General features: G+C 34.6%; 3 protein-coding genes across 5 annotated transcripts in view; 1 reads left to right on the forward strand and 2 right to left on the reverse strand.

The window, feature by feature from the left end:
- LOC126858129 (uncharacterized) overlaps nt 1-14007 on the reverse strand; it is a 32106-nt gene extending 18099 nt beyond the window's left edge. For both annotated transcript variants that reach the window (XM_050608191.1, XM_050608190.1), the window contains exons 1-8: nt 13672-14007; nt 4363-4545; nt 3982-4122; nt 2337-2372; nt 866-1048; nt 573-716; nt 315-497; nt 1-132 (exon numbers count right to left, since the gene is read on the reverse strand). In XM_050608191.1, coding sequence (XP_050464148.1) covers nt 1-132; nt 315-497; nt 573-716; nt 866-1048; nt 2337-2372; nt 3982-4122; nt 4363-4545; nt 13672-13996 — 1327 coding nt within the window. In that variant the 5' untranslated portion in view covers nt 13997-14007. The remainder of the gene's footprint in view (nt 133-314; nt 498-572; nt 717-865; nt 1049-2336; nt 2373-3981; nt 4123-4362; nt 4546-13671) is intronic.
- Nucleotides 14008-15357: 1350 nt separating this feature from the next.
- LOC126858132 (kynurenine 3-monooxygenase) lies at nt 15358-18801 on the forward strand. Its single transcript, XM_050608196.1, has 11 exons — nt 15358-15414; nt 15515-15584; nt 15999-16189; nt 16324-16372; nt 17116-17203; nt 17275-17446; nt 17546-17797; nt 17889-17978; nt 18147-18287; nt 18387-18548; nt 18617-18801. The coding sequence occupies exons 1-11, from the start codon at nt 15364-15366 to the stop codon at nt 18695-18697; spliced, it is 1347 nt and encodes a 448-aa protein (XP_050464153.1). The 5' UTR covers nt 15358-15363; the 3' UTR covers nt 18698-18801.
- An 85-nt stretch (nt 18802-18886) lies between these two features.
- On the reverse strand, nt 18887-24866 carry LOC126858133 (diacylglycerol O-acyltransferase 2-like). Of its 2 annotated transcripts, XM_050608199.1 has the most exons (7): nt 24621-24866; nt 21830-22061; nt 21418-21696; nt 20930-21204; nt 20029-20215; nt 19629-19828; nt 18887-19516 (listed from the first exon to the last, which is right to left on the reverse strand). In XM_050608199.1, the coding sequence occupies exons 3-7, from the start codon at nt 21642-21644 to the stop codon at nt 19356-19358; spliced, it is 1050 nt and encodes a 349-aa protein (XP_050464156.1). In that variant the 5' UTR covers nt 21645-21696; nt 21830-22061; nt 24621-24866; the 3' UTR covers nt 18887-19355. The 2 variants fall into 2 exon arrangements, with proteins under 2 accessions (XP_050464156.1, XP_050464155.1); XM_050608198.1 differs by lacking the exon at nt 21830-22061 and having other exon boundaries at nt 24621-24865.
- Between the last annotated feature and the right edge of the window lie 173 nt (nt 24867-25039).

The raw sequence follows: 25039 nt of genomic DNA on the forward strand, positions 1-25039 counted from the left end.
AGAAGAGCACGGCCAAAGTCTTTCCATCTTTGATGAGACGATCCAGCATCTCATCGGTGACGTCTTCGATCTCATCCTTTTCGAGTTGCGACAACAACCACTCTAGGATTTCATCCTCATTTTCTATATCTCCTGCAATCATAGAGTTACTTTATCTCGAATCGAATTCTCTATTTACCGATCGATTTTTCGTGAATTTTTCATCTTTATCGCAATGCATATCTGGGATTATTTTTTCGGCATTGTTTACATAAAAAGAGGGAGAGAGATAGAGAGAAAAATGCCATCTCTCTATATTCGATTCACCTACCCACCGTCGTAAACATTTGGTATCTGCTTCTCGAAATAGACAATCGCTGGCAAATCGTCGATTCCGAATTCTTCCGCCGCCTTTTCATCGTCGATCTTCACAAACTGAATCCCATGCTTGTCACAATCGTCGTCGATCTTTTCCAATTCGTTTAGCACCTGCATAGAGTCCTCATCGCCGTGATCGTCTGCAAGCATGAGATCACGTTACGAGACGAAGACAAGGCAAATGAGGCCAAAATAATAGCGAAATAGATGCGAACAGAACAGAACAACTAGATTGTCTATATTTCCGATTAGCGTGTTCAATGTCTTAGCGGTAACATCCTCGATAACGTCCTCTTCGTCTCCCGTACTTTTATTCGCCACCAGCCACTCTAACACGTCCTCTTCTTTGCTCAGTTCATCTAAAAGCGCGTACTATCAATTAATTTCGTTTATAAATTGTTTTACATGATTAAAGTGGGATAATTGCGTGTTAAATCGATTTGATAGATTTAAATCGTACGAGCATCTGGCGTAATGTTACGCGTTACTCACGTTCTCTCGTACTTACGTTCGTAAATGATTGGGATTTGGTGTCTATAGTAAACAAGGGCTGGAAGGGGACCGAGATTATATTCGTCCGCGAGCTCCTCGTCCGCGATCTTTACGAAGCCGATGCCTAATTGATCGGCCTCGTCATCGATGTTCTCCAGTTCTTGCAGAGCCTTAAGGCACTTTTTGCAGTCTGGCTTGTCTGTCCCATTTGAAATAAAAAAATGCATTATAGTGTGTCGTCGAACGCTTGACGATGCCATCCTCAAATGCTGATTATTCCGTTCGCAAGTCCATACCATTAAAGTTGAAAATTCGATTTCTTATGTTGCTTGGATTTTATCTCATCATTTTATATGGCCGTTGGTGTTGTTGTACGCTCAACGGTGTGTATATATATAAATATATTTGATAAATATATTTTATATTAGACACAAAATATATTTATAAAATTTTGCAATATTGTCGAGATAATTTTGATGCGATTTATTATATTTTTTTAAAAGGGGAACTAATGAATAATAATTTTTTTTGCTTAAATTGCCTAATAAGGGTGTTGAAACGAAATTAGATTAGTATAACAAATATTCTCAAAAAAGTCTCACTCTTATAAAACACTGTTCTATTCTAAATAGGGATGCGGAATAATGCAATAATTTAATATTTTACACGTCTGCCTGTGCACACTCAGAATGCAAACAGTGATTGAATATTTACAAATATTTAAATTAGAGAGCGCCTCGTGCCAAGAATTTACCATTCAAAGCGCTTACAAATAATAGAAAAGGAAAAATTTGGCAAGCTTGATGTTAGCTGATTCTCTTTATCAATTATATACATACATCACATATATTATTTCAATTGCTAATTTACTAAAAAACAATTTTTAATAGATTTCATCAGAGTATCCATCGTATATGTATATTCGAAACGAGTGAAATGTGTAAATGTAAAAACTCTTGCCGCTCTATTGACATCCGTTTTTTCTCCGCGTACCGCATCCCTCCGTCGTTGTACACGTACATTGGAGCGAAGAGCTGCAGGGACGATGCGATAGATACAACTCTGATAATTGATGAACACGCAAATCGATAGTTAAGTATGTGTTTGAGGGAAATACATTTGCCGGAGGTAAACGCGTATCACAGCATATCATTCCGCATGATGCATCTCGCGAAAAATCACTTCTTCGCAGAAGAAAAGAAGACAACAATTTCATTGTATACGAAATAAAATCATATAAATTTTGTTTTCCATAATTTAATGAATTTCAGATAAAAGATGAGGCACCAAAATGAAGATTGATTTGAAACGTTATTTAATGGTAGTTGACTCTATAAGCGGCAAAGTGATCTTTCGTTAGTGCTTCAGCCGATATTGAGTGCACGTTGCAGTGTACGTGTACGTGTGTATGTACGTGTAAAGAAGCGTAGGATACAGAGATACTGTGCCACAAGTAGAACATCGTTCTCTTATAAATATGTACTTACTGGACCCAGCGCCCGCACACCGCTCCGTATCCGGACCTATTCGTATCAACACACACAAGAATTTTCACATATATGTATTATTTACAAGTATATCGTATGTGATCGAATCGCAAAGTGGACGGAATGATGGAGCGTGACAGATTTGATTGTCTTTATTGTTGTGATATGATGATTCATGTCTTTATTGATCCGGCTGCCCATTTTGCGATAGGATATTTCAAACTTGAACACGAACATCGACACGGACAATAACGGAAGACAGAGATAGATGGATAGAGACTTTACAGAGGTGAACAAACTGACGTAAACATTGCACTTTATACAGAGAATGATTAGAAATATTTTTTTTCTATCTAACAATAAGATTAATAAAAATCTCTCTCTTTAAAAATCCTTCTCTGCATATATACAACTCTTTTTCAAGGAATATGAAATTGTACACGAGATACTGTATTATAATATATTGTATCTAATTAAAAAAGCTTAGTGATAAAAAAAGATTTGTCATATATAAGCTGTCTTATTATAAAATTGCTATTATTAATTCGTTACTTTATAACATAGTTGATCGTGCACATAAAGGTACGTGATAGCTTGACATTATAGTAAACTTGCAGAAGAGTTAATCGTCATTTTTATATTTTATGTACAGCAACGAACAACTCTTTTCGTCACACACATGATATACACAGATGATGATTAGTAAGACGTTCGGACGATAACAAGTTAAATGAACGATAGATATTATGTAGGTACGACACAGTCAGGGTACATTACATAGCATTGCTGTGTATCCCTTGATTTTTGGCGCCGACTGGCACGATTACTAGCCTAGATTAGTCTCGTAAATGGATTTCGAACCAAGGGAGATCTTACGAGAGATATGAACTATGTCGTGCTACTTTGAAAAATTCAGAGGATCTCCAATTGAGATCCAATCACCAATCACGCTCTGCGTCTCCGTCACTACTTAAAAAAAAAATTTCTTCATCCGTGCAAATTAAATTAGAGCCGTCTAACTGTTAGCATCTCTTTCCGCACTTCTCTTCTGCTGTTCGATCGCTTGTTCGCTCGTTTGACAGTTCTTTTAAATTGCACTAAAGATGGGCTTAATATATTGTAGAATTTTATTTCTCTGTTTTGTATCAAAATCCTATCTCGTGATTTGCGAGTTCACAGTTTAAAAATTATAGAGCATTAAATCATCAAGGTGTTTATATGTATTGTAGAAACTTTGTGGAACATGTTATGATCACATGGGATGTTACTGTCACACATTTTTCTTTAATTATATTTCATGATTATACAAATATTTTAAATTTGTAATAAAAAATGTAATATAAATATGTCGTATGAATATTTGAATATTTTATGAAAAAATTAAAATTATCTTTATTCAATTCTTTAATTAAAAACTTATCTAGTTTTTCAAAATATTTTGCATGTATCTTATATTATTTTAATGTAGAATTGTTTTGCAAAACATTTTACAATGTGACAGCATGCTCGAGAATTTGGAAATAAATTGGTGAACGATGGAAAATAACGTACTCTGGATGGTTGCGTGCGATCTTCGCGTGGCATTGGATCGATCGGAACGTAAATCCAATGTATTTAACGAGTAGTAATAAAGAAAGCGACTTACAGAAAAGAACCGCCACAAAGTCTGTTTCCTCGACGATTTTCGTCAGTATCTTGGCATTAACTTCTTCGATTCGATCCGGCAGATCCATCGCTTCCAAACTCGTGAGAAAATCCAATACATTTTCTTCATCCATCAGGTCACCTAAAAAACAAGCGTCATGTATATGCTATTAGGTGTGTGCAACTGCTAATTTTTAGTGTTGTTTTTATTATATTTTTTTAAACATCATAACAATAATAATCATAATTATAAATAATAAAGTTAGAGTTGAATTATTAATTACAAGATTCATTGTGTATTTTTAAGCAGATATTTATTTATTTATCGCGATAGATAACTTTGCGAAAAAGATTAAAGAAAGCTGCGTATATAATTACTTACCTTCGTATATAATTGGTTCTTTCTCGCGGAAATATGTAAGAGCTGGAAAGTTTTTGATACCATATTGCTTCGCCAGTCGTTTATCGTTGATCTTGACAAAGTCGACTCCAAAGTGATCCGTATCATCGTCGATTTTCTCCAATTCGGCCAGGACCTTGTCGCACGTGATGCAACTTCGTGCATCTGCAGAAAAATTTCTAATTAAGCCGAACGCAATATCAAATAACGAAAAACAAGATGTTTGTGGAAAAATATACGAATCGCAAATTAAATGGCTCGCGAATTGAAGCTTTGGTTCAACAAATGAAAACAATTTCTTTTCTTATTTCATTTCAAGCACGCTTTGCGCTCAGGTGCCTGTAAAGAGGAGAGACCAAAATTTCTTTCTATCTCTTTCTCTATCTTCTCTGGGTACATTTTTACCTTTTCTACCTTGGCAATTGTATGCATTCTTGGCGGGCTACGCTCCATTCGAGCGTACAGAGAACGCGCCGCTACTTCTGCGGTGACGGCGGTGGCGATTGCGGGTGTTGGGTTACAATGATCGCCTATAGATATCGAGATATTGTCCCCGATTGGTTTCCCTCCCGCATTTATATCGACCGCTATAACGGTTCGCTACGACGGGGACCTTGATTCGCGGTCATGTTGATGATAACGAGACGGGGGCGACGATGTTACGACTCATCGTCACGTACACGTTTCGCGCGCCCCACCATTTTTGGTGACGACTTCCTCAGAATAGAGCTAGAAGAAACAGGAGAGGTGGTTCCGATTCTCTTCCTCTCTATTTCTGTTGTCTTTTCGCTCGCTCTCGATTTTGCCCTCTGTCTTTCTCTCTCTTTCTTTCAGCTTGTCTGCATATGTACTCGCTGGTGTAGGAGCAGCCACTCTTTTCGTTACGCTTCTCTTTGCTCTTGCGCGATCATATATCTGCCTACTTTTCTTTCTCTTTTTATCTCCATCTGTCTGTCTTTTTCTGTCTCTCTACCTCTTCCTCCACCGCGTGCTAGTAACGTTATAGCGTTCGGTTAAAAAACACCCCCGCAAAACATTTGGCAGAATGGTCTGACTAAGAGGCATAAAGCGAGAAAGAAAGAGAGAGAGAGAGAGAGAGAGATATGAAAAAGATAGAGCGCGAAGGAATTTTCGAAAAGTCGTGCCAGATAAATTGGACCGTGTCCATCGGTTGCTGCCGTAATAGTCGAAAGTTAAGAGAAATTAGACAATAATCCATTAACGGATACGAATGAAAAAGATTCAGCCAGACAAATGCTCACGGAGAAGCAACAGCTGAGATTGACAACTTACTGACATTATCGGCATAATTAATGAAATCTCTTAAAATAATCCAATTCTGATTGTGTACATATTCGGGATTTTCACGTTTGAGATTTATGTGAATAAATAAAGAGATTCAGAATGAGTAGTGTAATTAGTAATTTATTTGTTTGTCAATTAAAGAACTTTGCGTGACGAATCTCTAATTAAATTTTATTATATTTTGATCGAAATCTTTGATTCTTGTTTCAATGTGCTGTGAAAATTTTTAGGAACTGAAAAAGAATAAAAGTTTAGAAACGCAATACTCTTATTCGCTTACTCGAAAAGGCTCACAGGTAGAGATCGTGAATGAATATAAATACAATGTCGTAAACAAATCTATTTTTACTTTGTGTTTTGATTCCGAAAGAATTATCGGCGGAACAAAAGGGACACAGAGAATTCATGTGACACGATTACATATCTCAAGAATCAGAATCATCCACACACTGATATTGGAATTCGTGTGTAAAAAAAGATTAAATGTATAAAATTATTATTAAAAAAAGAAAAAAATTAACGATCTACGTGTTAGTTATCGTGCAGTAAATGAGAGATTACATTAGTTATTTGACAAAGTAACAACAGATGACATTTCACATTTGCGACATTGCTCCCGATTAAAAGCGACAGGTGCGCTCGTAGAAATATTTCGTTCTTCGTCACATCGACAGCTGCCACGAGACATATAACTAAATTATGTACGCCTCTGGCGAAGAATGCATATTCGATCGAGATGCAACTGTCGGTTGGCCTCAACTTTCGGATTAGTCTCGATCAGCCGAAGATATTGAATTGTTTTTATATGCGCGATTTTCAATTCGATGCGATGCACAAGTGCTGAGAAATTCCCTTTTTATAGATATATTGCACTCTTTTTCGGTATTTTGAAATGACAGAGGAACGAATGTGCGGCTCGAAGACGAAAACAATAAATCACGATAAATAATTAGATAATAAAAGATTGATTTTACATTAAAAAAATTACAATGTGTGATTATGGAAAAATTATTACGTTTTATCTAAAATAAATCCTTTCAACGTCGATACTGACGAACGCTCAAGCAATGATTGAAACATAATTTGCAATTTTGATATAGATTACAATGAGTTTATGACAACCTTTTGTGGGTCTCTAATTATAAAAATCTTCGAGAAATCTTTCTTTCAATTTTTAGTCCGAAAAGTATGCGCGTTTGCTGTTTTTTCGCCTGCTTGCATTTATCTCGTTTTCGCAAAATAAATCATTTTAGTGATTAGTTGATCCTTCCACTCGTTAGAAATATATATATATATATATATAAAAATATTTTTTTTAAATAGAACTTTACTTTTAATAAAATTTTGTATGCATAAAAGTTTTCATTTTTCAGAGACAAACGTTCCTCTTATCATTAAGCTAACTCCGATCGTCTTTATATATCTTGATGTTGCGCATCGAAAAAATAAAATAATTTTTATCGCGTAAAATTATCGTAATTTTTTAAAAATTAGTTTTACATTATTTAATCGACGAATTGTGTATATACTGCCACATTATACGAAGGAGAGAGAAAAAGAGATAGACGACGAAATCGAACGACGGCCAGTGCCTAGTTTACGAGCCACTAAAAATACAAGAACGAACGGCCTCGCCCATATCGTTGTCGTCGTCGTCGTCGTCGTCGTCGTCGTCTTCTCTTCTTCGTCGCCGTTGTCCGCGGACATCTTTTCGCCAAGGACGCGCCCGCGACGCTCTTGGTTTACAATTATGTGGAGTAACGACCGACATTATAGTATGAATTTAAATGTGCGTTTGATCTCGTTGCTTTTCATTAAACGCGCGCAAAGAAAATTTAATTAATAAACAAGATTCTCTCTTCTCAAAGAATGAAAAGAAGAGGAAAGAGGGGAAAAGATGCAAATCCCAAGAATTCCTTGAAATAACGAAATTAAATATCTCGACGTTGAATGCGTGAAGTGGAGTAACAATAATTTAAATAAATCGTCAGGAATAATATACAAATAAATTGGCGAGAGAGGAACAGACGTAGGAATAAATTGTACTATTCATCGCTGCGGTGTTGTTATGTGTTCCAAGGAATATTAGGTATATGTATATTTACGGATGGAAAAACTATTTCGAAGAAATCGCGCAAAATGATCAACAGAAAAGAATCGGAATAAAAACATTTCCCAGTAAAACATAATTATTTATGTTGTCGCAATTGCAATCGGTTTTATGTAAATAATATATTGTTTTTATTTCTCTCGCTCGAATTCTCTGATATGAAACAATGTCTGTGATACAATCTGTAATTATCATCAACTCGTTAATAGATCCTTTCATTTTTTTTTTTTTTATATCTTTAAGCTAAGTCAATACTCCCATAAAGTCATGTCCATTATAGTGATAATTTTGCTGGGATATAAGCTTCTCTCAGAAATAGAAGACAAAATATTTGCGGGAGAGCGCGCTTCACGAACGAATAAGACTAATCGTCACACGTGCGTAGAATGTTTCCGCTCTATTCGTGAGTCGCTCTATTTGTATGTATGCGCGCGAATTTATCTGTACAGGAGCCACCCATGCAATGGCCCAGATTGCTATTATGTCGGTAAGATTTCGTATGTCGCGAATGTGTGGCGTAGCTTAAAAGAAAAATGATGCGAATTACGATGACAGGGCTTTGCAGAACGAGATCTCGTATTTTTAAGCTTTTGATTTTTCACTGTAGCTTCTTTTAATCGTGACACTAAAACTAAAAATAAAGCTAAAACTTTTTTTCTTTGAATTATATATAGAAATAAATTATTTTTTTCCGCATGTCACATCATTTGTGTTCGATGGTATAAATCGATCGAAATATACTGAAAACTTCTTTCCTAATTGTCTTTCATTAAGCAAGAAGATTCAATCTACTGAGCGCATTTTGCCTATTGACAACAAATATGAAAGTGCTAATTAATTAAAATATATTAAAGTTGATTAAAGCTATCTATTAATATTCTTCTATAAATTGAGAAAGATGAATTTTCAGTATATTTCACGAATTTATTATATCAAATACAAATCACGACACATGCAAAATAAATTAATTTATTTCAATCTATAATAGAAGAAATTCATATAAATTTCTAAAGAAGAAAGTTCATATAATTTTTTATTTCCACGACATAATTTAATACAGCATAAATATTGACGTTTTCACCGTTAAATATTTAAGATTAATTTTTTAAATGTATTTCGATAATGAAGATAAAATTATGCGATACATTATTGAACGGCGAGAATACATATATACACAAATACATGCATATCTATATCTTTTTAATCCATTGACTCGACTCTGGGAAACAGGGCCACGTGTACACGCGGAGTAAGTATTTCACCGTGACGCAGAGGCGGAAGAAGTATCCCCGCGCATTGGATATGAGTAATTTTAGATTTTCTGGCCGAAAGGATGTCTAGGGCTCTCGAAATGTCGATATTGCTCGATCGATGCTATTATTACACGAATTATTCCCGAATTTTGCTTTCGCGGCAAGATTTCGTTAAATTTCAGAATATATCGTATCAAAACTAATTTAACTATATTTAAGCGCAACTGTTGCATAAATTGTCAACTGCACAATCTATTATGTGCCAAGAAAGAAGAAGTTTATAGTTTCTCTCTCAAATATCTCACCAGATATAACTCCAGTATTCTCTCAAATTATATTGTTTTCGCGAATTGTATAAACGCAATTAAATTCAGAACTTTTAACTTTCGATAATTGTAAGTCAGGAAAGATATATGCATTTAAATGTTACACCATTGTTCTAATTAAATTATATATATATTTTTTTTTACTTTAGTTAATATTAATTAAAGTTTGCGAATTTTATCATTAATACTCGGTTCCTTATTGAGTATCCAATATTGAGAATAATGTCAGATTTTTTGACAGATGTACTAATTAAAGACCTATATCTAGAGCAATATTAAAGCAGCGATATATGTAGGAGAGTGAGGCGGCAATGCATAGACATGATAAAAAAGAAGACAGACATATACGAGTCCCTAGTAACCTAGAAGAAAAGAATTCGACACGAGAGCGTACGGTGACATGAGCCGCGAGGACGTTACAGCTGGAAATAGGTTCGACGCGTGAGCTCGTCGTCTCACAAATCCTCCGACTTTTCGCCAGTCGATTCTATCGTATTTCTTTCGATAATCATCTTCCCTTTCTTCTTCTCCTTCTCGTTCTATCTCGCGGGGAAAAATTTTTTTACCTTCTAGAATCTAAGGTCTTATCTAAGGAGAGCATCAAATGCGCCCTTTCTTTCAAATAAATTTAAGGCTTTTAAAATTTTTCATTCCACTCTCTTGTAATGAAGGAAATAATTCAGAAATAGCTTGCGAAACAAGTAAGCTTGAAAGAGTGAATTCATTCTGATGTAAATATGTAGTAGCAGGCTACAAAGAGAGAGAGAGAGAGAGAGAAGAAAAAAAATTAATTTCACCCACATATGGGTAGGTCTCGCCGTACAGACGAGAGGAACCAAGGTAATCTGGAAATAGGTTTTGCTCGCGAGCTCGTCGTCCGGGTCCTCCGCGGATCCTACGGTATCCTCCATTTACGACTCCGATACACGACATTTTCGTGTCTCTTATACGAGCCCTTGGAGAATGAGAACCGGCCAGAACAGGTCCGTGTGTTACGCGATGACGATGTACGCGGTGGGCAGGGTGGTCGCGGCTGGGACGGCATTACGTTCTCAGCGGAGACGATATAAGCCGAGAGGGGTAAGCGCGAAAATAACTTCTAACGTGTGCTAAAAGCGGCGTCCACCGGAGCGCCAGCCTTGCTACAGCGCGTTCAAGAAGCGAGCGAATCTTTCGACGATCACTCTCCGTTTCGACTCCGAGCGATCTTGAATATTTGGAATGCGTTTCGGGCTTGAATTCCGATCGCAGCGACTGCGTGATCGCGAGAGTCGCTCGGAGTCACCAATCTCCCACATTCGTTTCTTTTTCTCAACAAATAGCTTGATGTCGCTATATACGTTTTATTGTAATTTTAATTTTAATTTAAGTAACTTTTTCTCACGTAATTTTTGCCCACACATACACACGCGCCACGTGCCGTCGCATTACACGCGCGATTTAAAGCAAAGGCGGCGAACGCAACATTTCGGGACAATGTATTTTGAGTGGACGCGATAAAGGTGAGCTACTCGTGCTTACCGCTGATGGCACGTTAGTGTGTTTGTTCGCGGCCGAAAATCCGGGGTCGATTATATCACGCGGTATTACGAAAAGATGATTCAAGAGAAAATTACGATGACTGCTGTGCGAGCTCGAGCGCTCTCAGGAAATCGATATGTGATATGTACGAACAGGTTGTCAAAAATTTGATTTCAAGACTCATTTATTTTATTACCTATTCTCTGTGAGATATATACATATCATACAGACACGTTGTGTCCTTATCCTTCATTCTTTCTGATTTCTCATCAAAGCAAAGATTCTCGTGTAAAATTCGAATATAGAATGCAAATATATATCGTTTAATCTTAAATCAATTAATCGTCGTATTAATCGTCGTATTAAATGAATTAATCGTCAAATTGCAAAAATAATGTATTTTAATATATTATATTAAATTGCGCGGATATTGAGGCATTATTAAAATAGTATATCGCAAGTTAAATTTTGAGTAAATTCAACGGAATCGCGGTTGACGTTTTAACGCGTTACCATTATGATTACTCGTGGGCTTCTGCATCTTTCTATGCGTCATGCTAATGAGTCAGTTATCGCTATATGTACTTCCTGGATTGCTCTCTAACAACTAAATGCACGAACTAATTTTGCCTTCGATGTTGACGAAACGCAGATGTACAATGATTTAAATCAAAAGCACGCAGTTCACATCTTTAGATATGCTAATGTGTGTGTGTGTGTGTGTGACATGTCGGACAAATTTAAATTTATAAAATTTTTCAATTTTCATTAAATTTTAAAGTTATTCTCGTAAGAGGATGAAATGGGGACAAGCAACGAAGAGACATTTTTACAGACATTCATCTCGATTGTAGAAAAAGGAAAAGGGGATTGTATTACATCAATTATCTTTGAGGAGCTCCGAAAAGCGTACACAAGCATGTATTTTGGAATTTTGCCACATGAGATATGACCTTCGGTATATTCAGCATATAGCAATTCAATATCGGTATTCTAATTACACATTTACTCAAACATTGTCCGATTTACCCGATAGCCTCCCTATCACCTAGACGATTAGCGAGAGTTAGCTTAAATTGAATTAAGCGTTTGAATGCGGTAATTAAACTGCCAGATTATTCCCGAAACTCGGGAAGCTACCTCGAGACAGGCTGTCCTACTGAGCGGTCGTAGCACTTGGCAGAAGGAGGGAATTTAGTACCTGTTAATTCTCACGTGAGGGCAATTTGCGGGAGTAGAATTATCGTTTATGTGTGTGCGTGAAGCGTGTATCGATAAAACGTATCATAACTGCAAAACCGTAACTTTTCACGCAACAGTTATGTTCGTAGGATCGTTACTCTTCCGAGAGTAGGAAATTGTGAAAGCCGGAAATTTTATATAAAACATCAAATTATAAAGCATGGAGAAAAAGTTTTTATTTTTTTTTTTTCGAAAACCATTTATATATGCGTGTAGAGCGAAATATTTTTATATTAAAAATATAATTATATTATTGTGTTTTTCATTGGCGTATCATCGATGTCTCTCGTATATAAGATTACTCTTTTCTTCGCTGCATATATAGAACAGTCTCAATGACGAACAGCGTTCCGTAACTCTGACTGTAGCTTTCATCGACACCCACTCGCGTTATATAATGTGTACTAACGAGAGCCCGGAAAATGTTAATGCGTTTTCACGAAGCAGCAGAAGAAGATGCCATAAAAAGACGAAAAGAGATTACATACGGATCTCGTCGATTAAGCAAAAAATGCCTCGTAAGATAGAGTAGAAAAATATGAATATTAAAAAAAAATCAAACTAATCTGTTATATTTAATTGATTATTAATTTTAAAGATTTTTTTTAAACCCTTTATAAAATTTGCATTTTAATATTTGTCAAACTCAGTTATTATTTAATTTTTCGTCACTACAGCTGTTTCTTTCTCTCTTTCTTTTTTTCCCCTATTTTTATTTATATCATAACACGGAGGTTACTTTTTTTTTATAAGTATTATTATGTTTCTTTACGTGTGGTGCGAATTATTTTCATTTATTTAATACTTATTGTTTAGACTTTTAATATATTGAATCACAATATGCAAACATTAATTGCTATCAAATATAGCATCTGTCTTATTGTCATTTACTGTCATACGAATTCTTGTTATTCTTATGTATTAGTTTAAGTTAAGAAAAACTTATGCGCAACATACTAGTTTATTCAAGTAAAAAAATAAATAGAAAATAGGAACATCTTTTATCTTCCCCTTTATGTTAACGAAATATGATATGTATGCGCGGATAAGAGAACAAGAATGACCACCACACGAGTCGCGACAGCATCCCGCTTGAGTGCCAAAATCACAAGAATCGAAACGTGAGTTCGATGTCGATACGAATATAGATGCTAATCACAGCTATGTGGATGCTCGCACCGTCGCATGATCTCTTATGTACGAGAAACGACGTCGATCCATGCGAATTTCGAGATACATCATTAATTATTGGACTTGGGAATAATATATATTTATATATATATATATATATATATATATATATATATAAAATATATATATATAAATATATATTATTAAACAAATTATTTAAAAATTTATATATATGTGCATGTGTATTTTATTCGCGCGTTTATCGTTAATTCGAGGGGTCGCATCGTACCTGCCGTCACCGCTCGTTCACCGCAAAGCGATTGCGATATCAGCCGCCACGGTTTATACCGTGACGGATACCGTGACGGATCTTGGTTACATGAGAACGGAGAGCAGCACTTACACCAGTACACGGCAACAAAGTCCTTCTCGTTAAGGAGCCGTTCGAGTTGCTTGGCAGTGACTTCCTCGATCACCGGCTCGGTTTCCCGCTGCTTGCCGGTGACCGAGCCGCGGGGCGATTCCTCGGCTTTCGTCCTTGCGGCGGCGTCAACGTGACCTACGAGGATCGAGATCAACGCCAGCACGGCAATCAGGACCATCGTCCTCGGGTAATCCGTCGTCGTCGGCATCGCAGGGCCGCGGGTGGTAATATTCCGCCTTCTTCTACGCCAGCACCACCACCATCGGCCGAACCGTACCGCCGAACCGTCGTTCGCCGTCGACATCGCCGCACTGACTGCCGCGCATCGGCTATTTTTGATTTTTCGGACAGCGTCGGCCACGCAGGCAGAAACGGCCAACGGCAAAGACGACGATGACGAAGACGAAGATGACGACGACGACGACGACGACCACGACGACGATGGCGACGATTACGATGATGTCGCCGTTTCCGCTTCGTTACTCGTCCATCATCCATTTCAGGATAGCGTCTTAAAGCTCCTGATCTTTTTTCTTACATATATATGCAGTCAAGCGTATATGTCGTTTGATCCTTAAGTCATCGATTGTTGCTGGTTGCGAGGTGATGCATAACTTTGTTTATTTGGGGGGGATTCCCTACTCCAGGAGGTTGCGAGAAGGAGATCCGTCGTCCTATACAATTAGATCGAGCCAGCTGATTAAAATATGGAAGAACAGAAACATTTCTTCCAAAACAAAAACATGATTAGTAAACACACTGATATTCTCTCTGTTTTGATATGCGTCAGAAACATGGGCGATGAAAGCAGGAGAGATAGACGCCGTATAGACGAATGTGATGCTGACGCAGAATGTTAAGAATATCATGGACTACCCGACGCACGAATGCATCCATTCTAGAGCAAATCAGACCCAAAAATCGGCTGTCTAGTATAGTGTGAGCTCGTATATTAAAATTTTTTGGACACATAATACGTCACGACAATACGGAAAGGTTGGAATTTATACAGATTTATGTAGATATTATACAGCTAACGGGATCCAGGATAGAGATAGCGACACGAGAGGCCGGAAGCGGAGAGAGATGACGCACAAGTAATGAGAAGACCTAGATCAAGATCAAGCGAATGATGTTCGATAAACATACAATGATCCACACGTTGTTTATGACGTTGGACTAAAAAGAAGAGAAACCGGCAGCTACTAAGAGCGTTTTATAAGGCATCTCAGATCTGCATGTCTAAATTGAAGGGGGAATTCAGCACACCAAAGACGAAACTTTTTTCTATCCGGCACTTTGGTCAAATTTCAAAAACAGTGCTTCCCCAAATCAAAATTGAATAAAAATTGCTATTTTTTATCAAATTCAGGTATTAAAGGCATAAAAATCATTACTTAAACGATAAGAATTGCATTTTATAATCAAGGTAAAGCATTTTACAGTCAAAGTAATGTTCTTATATCTTTAATAAATGTAATGTAATATAAAAAAATATAACAAAATAATATAAAATTTATACAATAATATATAATATAAATTTATAAAGATTTCAAATTGCTTCGAATCCTTAACAATGACTAGTAATCGATGTAGGGTGCGAAGATGTATATAAAGGGCGTGAGGACAGTTCGCTAATGCAGTTTGTCAGTAGCCTCGATATACAACGGAATGGCAGAGATGGAAGGAAAGTCGCGTATCGCAATTGTCGGAGGTGGTTTGGTGCGTGAGATTGCATCGCAAAAATACATAAATTTTTTATCTTCTCAATTCGATTTTGGTGCAAAAAGGACGTGAAAGAAAGAGATTGTCTTCGTTGTAGGTTGGAGCATTAGCCGCGTGTTTTTTCGCTAAAAGAGATCATCAAGTAGTCATCTATGAATATCGGTCAGGTAAAGGATGCTGAAAATTATATTAAACTCTGAACAGAATTTCTCGTATAATTATCGATTTAATCATAATTTATCATCTGAAATTAATATATTATTCGTCATAATATTAATATTAATAATAAATTATTAAATATAAATATATAATAATAAATTTAATATTATTTATATTTAATAATAAATTCTTAAATATAAATAATAAAATTCATAATATTAATAAAATGCATTGATATGCAGACTCACATGATTCATCAATTTTTCATCGATATAATTAATAAAATACATTAATAAAATTTAGCTTAGACGACATCCTAGAGAGACTATACATTTTATAAAATGTTGGATATTAGAATATTTTCTGGACTTTTAATTCACATCAACTCGATGATTATGATTTTTGAATCGTCGAATCTTTAGATTTACGAAAGGAAGATTCATCTGGTCAAAGTATTAATCTAGCGCTGTCGTTTCGTGGCCGAGAGGCTCTAAGGGCGGTCGGTCTTGAAGATATTTTGGTAAAACGGCATGGTACCTGCATGCGTGGCAGGATGCTCCACAATAAGAATGGCAATCTGAAAGAAGTTCTTTATGATAGTGTCAAGGGAAATGTGAGTTTACGTCAAGTAATTTATCATTTCGAAATATTCTTTTGCCTTCTAGTGCGTAACTTTCTATATCCTTTATATTTTTCTATATCCTTATGCCTTTATGCGCATCGATACGTTAATTGTCTATTTTGCAGTGCATCTACTCAATTAGCAGGCGACATCTTAATAAGATTCTATTGGATGGTATGACCACTTTTTACAATTGAAATATAAATTTAATAAACGATTCAAATGATTTTTAACGTATAAACGACAAAGCAGTAATTTTACACAAAGATGCAAATGAAAAATGCGGAATAAGTATGTTGTAGCACAAGACTTTTCTCGTAAAAAAAAAGTCGGCTTTAAAAATTAAATACATTTCTCTTAAAATTTTTCCGTCTCTGTGAAACTAGTTTCGATCTTTATTCAGATTCTCTTTAGTCAACATTGATTATCTACGGTTGACTGAGGAGCACTTAAGTAAATATCGAAACTCGTTTGATTATAGAAACGAAAACATACTAATTGTAAGAAACATATTTTGTGAATACTTTCTAACAGACGTGGATAATGTATTTCTTTTCTTTTTTTCCCTTTTAATCAATTTTTTTTTAATTTATTTAAAACACAAATTAATTTATACTTTTTCTCAATTATCTCAATTATTTCGCAAATTACTTTAATTAAAGCTGATGAGAATGAGACGCGAAACACAAAAAGAGCTATTTTTTTTATTGGTCAAGTTACAAGAGCTTCTATATCTGCGTGATATCTGGTGACGGGGTGTGCGTGAAGCCGCAAGAATTTTGCGTGTATCGTTTTACATGTGACATCCCTTTTCTTAACGTAAACTTAAGTCGCGATATCGAGTAACCAGTTCGAATGCAAAAACTAATTAAGTAAACAATTTGAAATTTATTCTACCGATTAAATTTTATCGATAGCCGCGGAGAAATATTCAAATGTGCAAATGAATTTCAATAAAAAGCTCGTGGACGCCGATTTGGAGAAGGGAAAAATGAAATTTTTAAAGTGAGTGAGCACATCGTGAATGGACGAGCAAGTGTTTTTTTATTCCGCTCAGCTGCAACTCTTATTTTTAGTACGAAAACGGGAGCGATAGAAGATGCGGAAGCTGATTTAATAATCGGCGCCGATGGTGCGTACTCGAAAGTACGAAAAATTATGGCCAAAAGACCGCTCTTCAATTGCTGTCAAACGTATATCGAGCACGGATACGTGGAACTTTCCGTGCCGTCTGGAAAAAATAATGAGGTGAGCGTCGTAAATAAATACATATCACGATAATTTTAATTGAATCGCATTCGTTTGACGTACGAATTTATGAAGATTTCTTGATTAATTCTTTTAAAGTTCGCGATGAGCGGTAACAATCTTCATATTTGGCCGCGTGGAGAATTTATGATGACCTCATTGCCGAACGAAGATCACACGTTCACCGGCAATTTGTTCGCTCCTTTCCATGTGTTAGAAAAATTAAAAACGCCCGTGGCGTTGCTGAAATTCTACGCCGAGCATTTCCCGGATCTTTTACGACTAATCGGCGAACGGAGATTGGTGGAACAATTTTTCGAAAAAGAACCACAAACATTAATATCGATTAAGGTTGATTTCCATTTTATCAGCACATTTTGTAGTCATTCAATTTAATCATTTGGATTAATATGATATATATATTCGTTCGTGCATTTTGCAGTGTAAACCTTATCACGTTGGAAAAACTGCTCTTATAGTCGGCGATGCAGCACATGCGATGGTTCCTTTTTACGCTCAAGGGATGAATACTGTAAGTGATCTTATCGAATGGATAAAAAAATTTTATCAATTATCCTTTCGTCGCGATATTTCAATACTTGGAAAAAAAAAATATAAATTATGCACAATAATATTACATTTGCGGAAAAAATATAGAAAATATAGAATATTCTTTTAGAATATTTTTTTGTTCCGATAGGGGTTTGAAGATGTTTTATTGCTCGATGAATTAATGGAATGCTACAATTCGGACTTCGCTAAAATTCTGCCGAAATTTTCGGAATTACGATGCGACGATGGCCATGCAATATGCGACCTCGCGATGTATAATTATGTGGAGGTTTATTTTTTTTTATTATCGTGACAATATTTATCATTAATGCGTATCTGTTTGTCTGAAAGATTTGAAAGAAATTGAGCACGTGTCCACGTCTTTCAGATGAGAGATTTAGTGACGAGAAAATCTTTTCTTCTACGAAAATTCGTGGACAAAGTTTTGTACACGTTCAGTCCCAATTCCTGGATACCGCTTTATTCCAGCGTGCACTTTACTCGCATGAGTTTTCGCGACTGCATAGCGCATAAAAAATGGCAGGACAAGGTACGAGAGTAAGATAATATAAAACGTAAAATAAATGTCGTTTTAAAAAGCGATTTTTTTCATTATAGGTATTAAAAATGAGTCTTTGGTGTTTTGGAATTTTTGTTATCGCCGTTGTAGCTATTCCTCTGTCGCAAAGTATCATATGAATATACGATCACTTGTCACATGCCATTAATAAGTTAAGATTTAATGATAACAAAAATATATTTAATAAAACTACCTCAAAGTCGTTTTTATAAAAGATTCTTTTTTTTTTTTTTTAATACTCTCGTATACACGATTACTTATGCGATTTTATAATGATATTTTTAATTATTTGATTTGTCGACAAAAAATAATTGCAGTGTTTTTATTATATATTTATTTATCATCTAGTTTACAATATTTGGCTTTGTATATTCTTACAAAAAATAGTAACTTTATTTTCTCTTTTGAGAATATCGCGAAGCAATAGATATTTGATATGTATTACAAGAATCACGCGATTAAATTCAATCAGTAGATTGTCTTGCATCTAATCATAAATTGTAACTTGATATTTGATTCTTACACTTTCATCACGAATTATTAAGAATTTTTATATTTAAATTGGATGAACGTAATATGTATTAAATTAATCCATTAAACATATTTAATATTACATATATGTATAATAACTAAATATATTACATATATATCCAAAACCTTTGTTTTTCCAAAGTGCTTTAAAATTTAAAAAAAAAATGACAATTAGTCTAAGAGAATTTCAATTAAGCAATAAATTTACAATTTAGATTTAGATGATGTTATTCAATTGAATGCGTTTTATAAGTTAATTTCGAGAGTAGCTTTTTCCGCATTGTTTATGTAATTGTGCTTTTGCGTCTCGAAGAGCTCAGTCAAGTTTTCCATGAATTTTTTGTGATATTCGTCGATTTGTTCAGCTGTGGGTGCTTCTATTTTCGGCAGCTCGATAGGTTTGCCAACTGAAATAAAGAAAAGGAAGAATCAGAGAATAGAAAGAACACAATATCAAGAAAATATAATGTACACATATGTTGATGGGTATATTAAATTGCAAAACATGAAGAACTTTACCGACTACGGTGACGGGTAATCGCTTCGGAATAAGGCCAAACGAATACTGGAAGAATCCTCTACCCGAAAAAATGACGGGCGCCAATCCTATAAAATTGCGAATATGATTCTGGATGCGTCTTAAAGTCGATCCTTCCGGACCGTATACTTGATCGTATAAATCCGTTTCGCCAAAGGAGAAAACAGGAACTAGCGACGTGCTGAATTATGAAATTATATTAGATTTTAATCTCGAGTGTCATTACCATCATCGATTATTTTTATGCATTAAACCTTTTCCCTCTCTTTCGTTCTTTCTCATCTTTCTTAATTTTTTCTACTAAAATTTATCACAAATAAATATGATTTATGGAAAATATATATATATCTGAAAAGATAAAAAAAAAAATTACCCGCTTACCCATGTTTTAAGGCAAGTTTCACGAAGCCTTTTCTTCTCTTTACGATGGTACGGTAAGTGCCTGGCACCGACTCCATGGATTCAGAAGCGCCGCCGACAATAAGTACCGCAGCTCTTCCGGTATGCGGGCTCTTTGGCGGTGCTGATAATAAATACTCGATACTTTTCGCATTAGCAGCGCAGCCACCTGCAGCCACGTGTTCGAGAATTATCTTTTCATCGCGCGTGTTAGTGTACTGAATATGTTTTATCAATTACATGTATTTTACATGTGAAATGTGACCTCGTCTTCTTTTTTTTCGATACAATACGTTCTCATCATCTTTTCTTCACCATACACAAAATTATTCTTAACACGATATGTTAAATAATTTTTTTTTATAAAAATTCTTTTTTTCTATACTATTTAAAAAAAAAAAATTAAAACAGCACATTTTTTACAAGCAAAAAAAAGTCATCTTTTAAGCTGACGTAATGCAAAAACTCGAGCATATTTATGTATGTTATATCGATATGAATATTGAGAGCAATGAAATACTGCAAGATATTGTAAAATATATGCAGAATATATTGCAAAATATACACAAAATTATTCTTAACACGATATGTTAAATCATTTTTTTATAAAAATTCTTTTTTCTATACGACTATTAAAAAAAAAAAAAAATTAAAACAGCACATTTTTTACAAGCAAAAAAAAGTCATCTTTTAAGCTGACGTAATGCAAAAACTCGAGCATATTTATGTATGTTATATCGATATGAATATTGAGAGCAATGAAATACTGCAAGATATTGTAAAATATATGCAGAATATATTGCAAAATATATTGCAAAATTTAACGCTTGTGAAATAAACTGACCGAACGATAAGAAATAATAATTATTAAGAGGCTTGTTACCTAACGAATAAACATATTCTCTGAACAGAGGTATTTTGAAATGTTGATCGAGAGTAATTATACGTATATCTAGTCCGGGAAATAGCTCCCTACAGCCCAGCACATCCGTTGCGAATGAACCAACAACTCCTATCGATAAAATTCCATGGGGTACGGAAATGAAAAGATAAGATTTCGTTGGGTCCAGATCGACTGTTTTCACTAATTTCAAGGGAAAATAATTGCAGAAGTAACGCCAAAATGCGCTATTTCTTATTCTCTTTGTCAACGAATCCCTGAAACAAGATGCAATTATCACTCCTTAAACATTAACGATTCTTATTTTAAGAAAAGTTTTTTCCTTTATCGCGGCTAAAGTGCAACAGAATCAAAGGGCAGATTTTTTTTTACTTGTGTATAATATTTTTTTACTTGTGTATAATATTTTTTTACATCAACACTCTAGCACAGATTTCAAGACTAAAAAAAAATTAGTAGAATTGCATTACCTTCTGCCACCACGATCGCAAGTGTCCCAATCGTAGTACATCCAGAGAAAGTACAGTAGCACGAAGTAACGCATCGTTTGCGTGTAGAATAGAAGATAGGCCGTGAGGATGTATCCCCAAAAATCGCCGAAAGGCGTGACAAAAATCCATATCGCAACCGCCAAGGTCTGCAGCCTCCTTTGCAGAGGTATGTTTAACGGCGCGAATTTGACACCCAGAATTTCCATATTTTCCACCAGATTTTCGTGTCAAATTCAAATCATCGGAGAGGAACCAATTCTTCACAAAGAAAAAAGAAAATTGTATTCTCATCTTAAGAATATTTCATTTATATACTGAGATGGAGGAGGAAGGGAGATATTCTCTTAATATTGTATTATTTAATATTTCGAAACAATAAAAAAGTTCTTACAAATGCACATTTGCTGTTTATACATATCGGCACGTATACACGCGGAAATGTTAAGTCAGGTCGAATTTCGTCGCTAAAGTTGTCGCAAATTAAATATAAATTTCAGAAATTTCCATGTTTTTCTTTTACATATTTTGTTACATCTTGCCTGCGATGGGAGCTCTATATTGAGAATTCTATCCCTTTTTTCGATCTCTTTCGACGAGGATCGGTTGAGTCGCATCGGCTGAGACTGTTTGCGATCATAACAAAAAACAATTTTACAAATGAATATTTGCTGTTTATATACATCGACACGCATTGCACGGAGATCGCGCCTACGGAAATGTTAAGTTGAATTTCATCTCTAAAGCTGTCGTAAATTAAGAATAAATTTCAGAAATTTCGATGTTCCCTTTTATAGCTTGTCTATGATAAAAGTTCTATACTAGGAATTGTATCACTTTGTTTGATCTTTTTTCGGCGAGAACCGGTTATATCGGCTGGTTGAAGGTATAACTTATCAGACGAGATATGCTCATAATGACTTTTATTAGCTATTTATTTATTTGATATTTTTTCGAATACTTTCTTAAATTAGGAATAAAATTTTAATATTAATATTTACAGATTTCTCTCTCTTAAATTAAGTGGATCCTCTTGACGCTTACTTTAGAGAAAGATATTATAAAAGTAAATGAAATATTCTTAGGAAGAGAATACAATTTTTTCGGAGTACTTTGTTAAATAAGCGAAACGCACAAAGTCTATCTTTGATGCGTCAAGAACGGACCTTGTATTTCTTTTCCGTCTACTCTTTATATACAGTTTTCCTTCATAATCTCAAATTGATTTATTCTGCCATATTCCGCGTCATTACGTTCATTTTATACAACCGGCTTTTTTATGTAACGAATGCGACGAAAAAGGAGATGTGAAAGAAAGAAATGTGACAGCGTTATTCGAATACAAGGATCATGATTGTACATAAATAATTTATTCATATATATAGCTCGCAGATAAATCGCACGATCATTTGAATAAATAACGTTTCTACTTCGAACTTTAAATAACTACGAAAGTACACTATTTCTACTGTTCCTCAGAAGAAATTGGAACACTGCCAGATAGTACAGAGCCAATCACGATATATAAACAAATAGTTTACAATACCTTTCGTCTTAATCGCTGCTAAACGAATATGTTATGATGTTTCCATAATTGTGAATGAACCGTTATGATACTCTTTGATATTTACTACGAACACACACACACACACACACACACACACACATTTTGAGAATTGGAAGACTTATCGTTATCAAACTTATATGATATCATGATAACCAATATATCTTTGGCGCTTGGACACTGCTCACTAATTTATATAGACTACTCTACGCGATTTTAATGCATCTTCCTTTTTAATTATTGATATTAATTTATATGATATCAGTTGCAAAAGATGACAAAAACATCATATGTATCTTACATATCGTTCGATTATATTTGAATTGTGATGTCTAATAAAAAAATTGTTTTCAGGATAGAACGTATAGAACGTATTATATAAAAGATAAAGTTCAAGATGGTTATATAATAAATTAAATAAAAATATTTTAATTATAATTATACTCTATAAATTACATATCCCGTTAAGATATGTACTCGCGTTATTTCGAATATTTTTTTCAATAAATAATAGGCCAAGATCGTCGGATGAACAATGAAATTATTATTTTACCTCACAACAAAGTGCACATTGTATTCATTGACTATTGTTTATTAAAGAAGATTGCGAAAAATATAGATTGAATAAAAAATTAAATAAAAAAATAAGATTGCGAAAAATATTTGAATCAATATATCTACCAGCTTAGTTAAATAATAAAGAGATAAAAAAATTAATTATCAATTTTATATATTTCTTTGCTGAAATTGACTTTTTATTCATTCAAAATTTTTTATATATAAGACAATCATGAATAATGGAAACAAGTGCTAAATTTTATTAATAATCGATGAGATTCTTAACAAATGTATTATTAAATCATTTTTTTCAAATGCTTATTCCAATTTGTGTCAGAAGCTTTGGGTATATAATAACACAAATAATGAAATATTATTGCAACACGAATAATGAAATATTATTTTTCCGTTGTTTTCTTTTAGCTCACTTGACGCGTGTAAATGATATCAAATCTTTCCGTTGAATATAATGTGTCTCTCATTTTTTTTAATTGTTAATCTTCAATCATGATCTTCAAATTCATGTAAAAATTTTTATCTATTTAATATAAAAATAAATAATTATGAACGAAAATCCTCAAATCAACTGTTATGAATAATAATAATAAAAAAAAGACTTTCAACCACAGTAAAATTTATAATTAACTTATTCTTTAATTTTACACTTTTCACGTTGATTAGACATATATATGTATTGGAAAAAATTAATAAACAGTACAAGAGTACATATATAAGTGAATAGTAAAATAAACGTAAACATTAATAAAAAAAAGCAAATAAAAGCAGACAATGTGTATTGTGAGAAAGCAAAAAGTAAAAATTGATTATTCCCGTTTGGGAGACTAAAACACTATTTTCAAATTTCCCTTGATATTTTAATTAATTCGAAGTCAAATGTTGAGACATTATTTTGAATACATTGAACTGTTCGACATCATTTATTCCATTTAAATATCATTTTCATTCCCATCTCTCCTTTAAAGTTTCAAACTCGAATGTCTCTATTTCAACCTGCTCAAATATCACTATGAATTCGTTCGGATATATTTTTTTCACGCACTACCTGTAGGTCTCACGCAGGTCATCGGCAGGTATAGTTTCTCTCAGATTATGCCCTCCTTTGATGCACGCCAAGTAGGACAACCAGGTAGATGATGCTGCTTTTCGTAGACGAAATGATCCGATGCATCGCACGATACAATGCGAGTATTGTATTTGTGCGTGATATAATTTATCTGTATTTATCTCTTCGATGATTTTCACGAAGTGTTCAGCACGGCGTCATACGCCTTACTGTTGGAGCTCGCCGGTAGGAAGAGAGAAAAGCACGTGCCCTGAGGCTTCGTACGTGCGTGCGCGTATGCACAACCAAACACATACGGCGGCTGCTAGAATAGTCATGATTCCAATGTTCGAAGTCTTAAAGTAGAAGAAGTGTGTTGACCATGTGTTTACCATTTTTTTTTTGTCGCTTAATCATTA

This window comes from Cataglyphis hispanica, chromosome 24 (assembly GCF_021464435.1).
Source record: "Cataglyphis hispanica isolate Lineage 1 chromosome 24, ULB_Chis1_1.0, whole genome shotgun sequence".
Taxonomy (NCBI): Eukaryota; Metazoa; Arthropoda; class Insecta; order Hymenoptera; family Formicidae; genus Cataglyphis; species Cataglyphis hispanica.

Excerpts from the sequence above, each read along its gene's own strand:
- LOC126858132 (XM_050608196.1), top strand. The coding sequence starts at position 15,364 with ATGGCAGAGATGGAAGGAAAGTCGCGTATCGCAATTGTCGGAGGTGGT. Across the intron at positions 15,415-15,514 it reads CAATTGTCGGAGGTGGTTTG|GTTGGAGCATTAGCCGCGTG; the intron begins GTGCGTGAGATT and ends TCTTCGTTGTAG. Across the intron at positions 16,373-17,115 it reads TAATAAGATTCTATTGGATG|CCGCGGAGAAATATTCAAAT; the intron begins GTATGACCACTT and ends TTTTATCGATAG.
- LOC126858133 (XM_050608199.1), bottom strand. The coding sequence starts at position 21,644 with ATGGAAATTCTGGGTGTCAAATTCGCGCCGTTAAACATACCTCTGCAA. Across the intron at positions 21,205-21,417 it reads TGCGATCGTGGTGGCAGAAG|GGATTCGTTGACAAAGAGAA; the intron begins GTAATGCAATTC and ends ATCTTGTTTCAG. Across the intron at positions 19,829-20,028 it reads AAACTTGCCTTAAAACATGG|CACGTCGCTAGTTCCTGTTT; the intron begins GTAAGCGGGTAA and ends TTCATAATTCAG.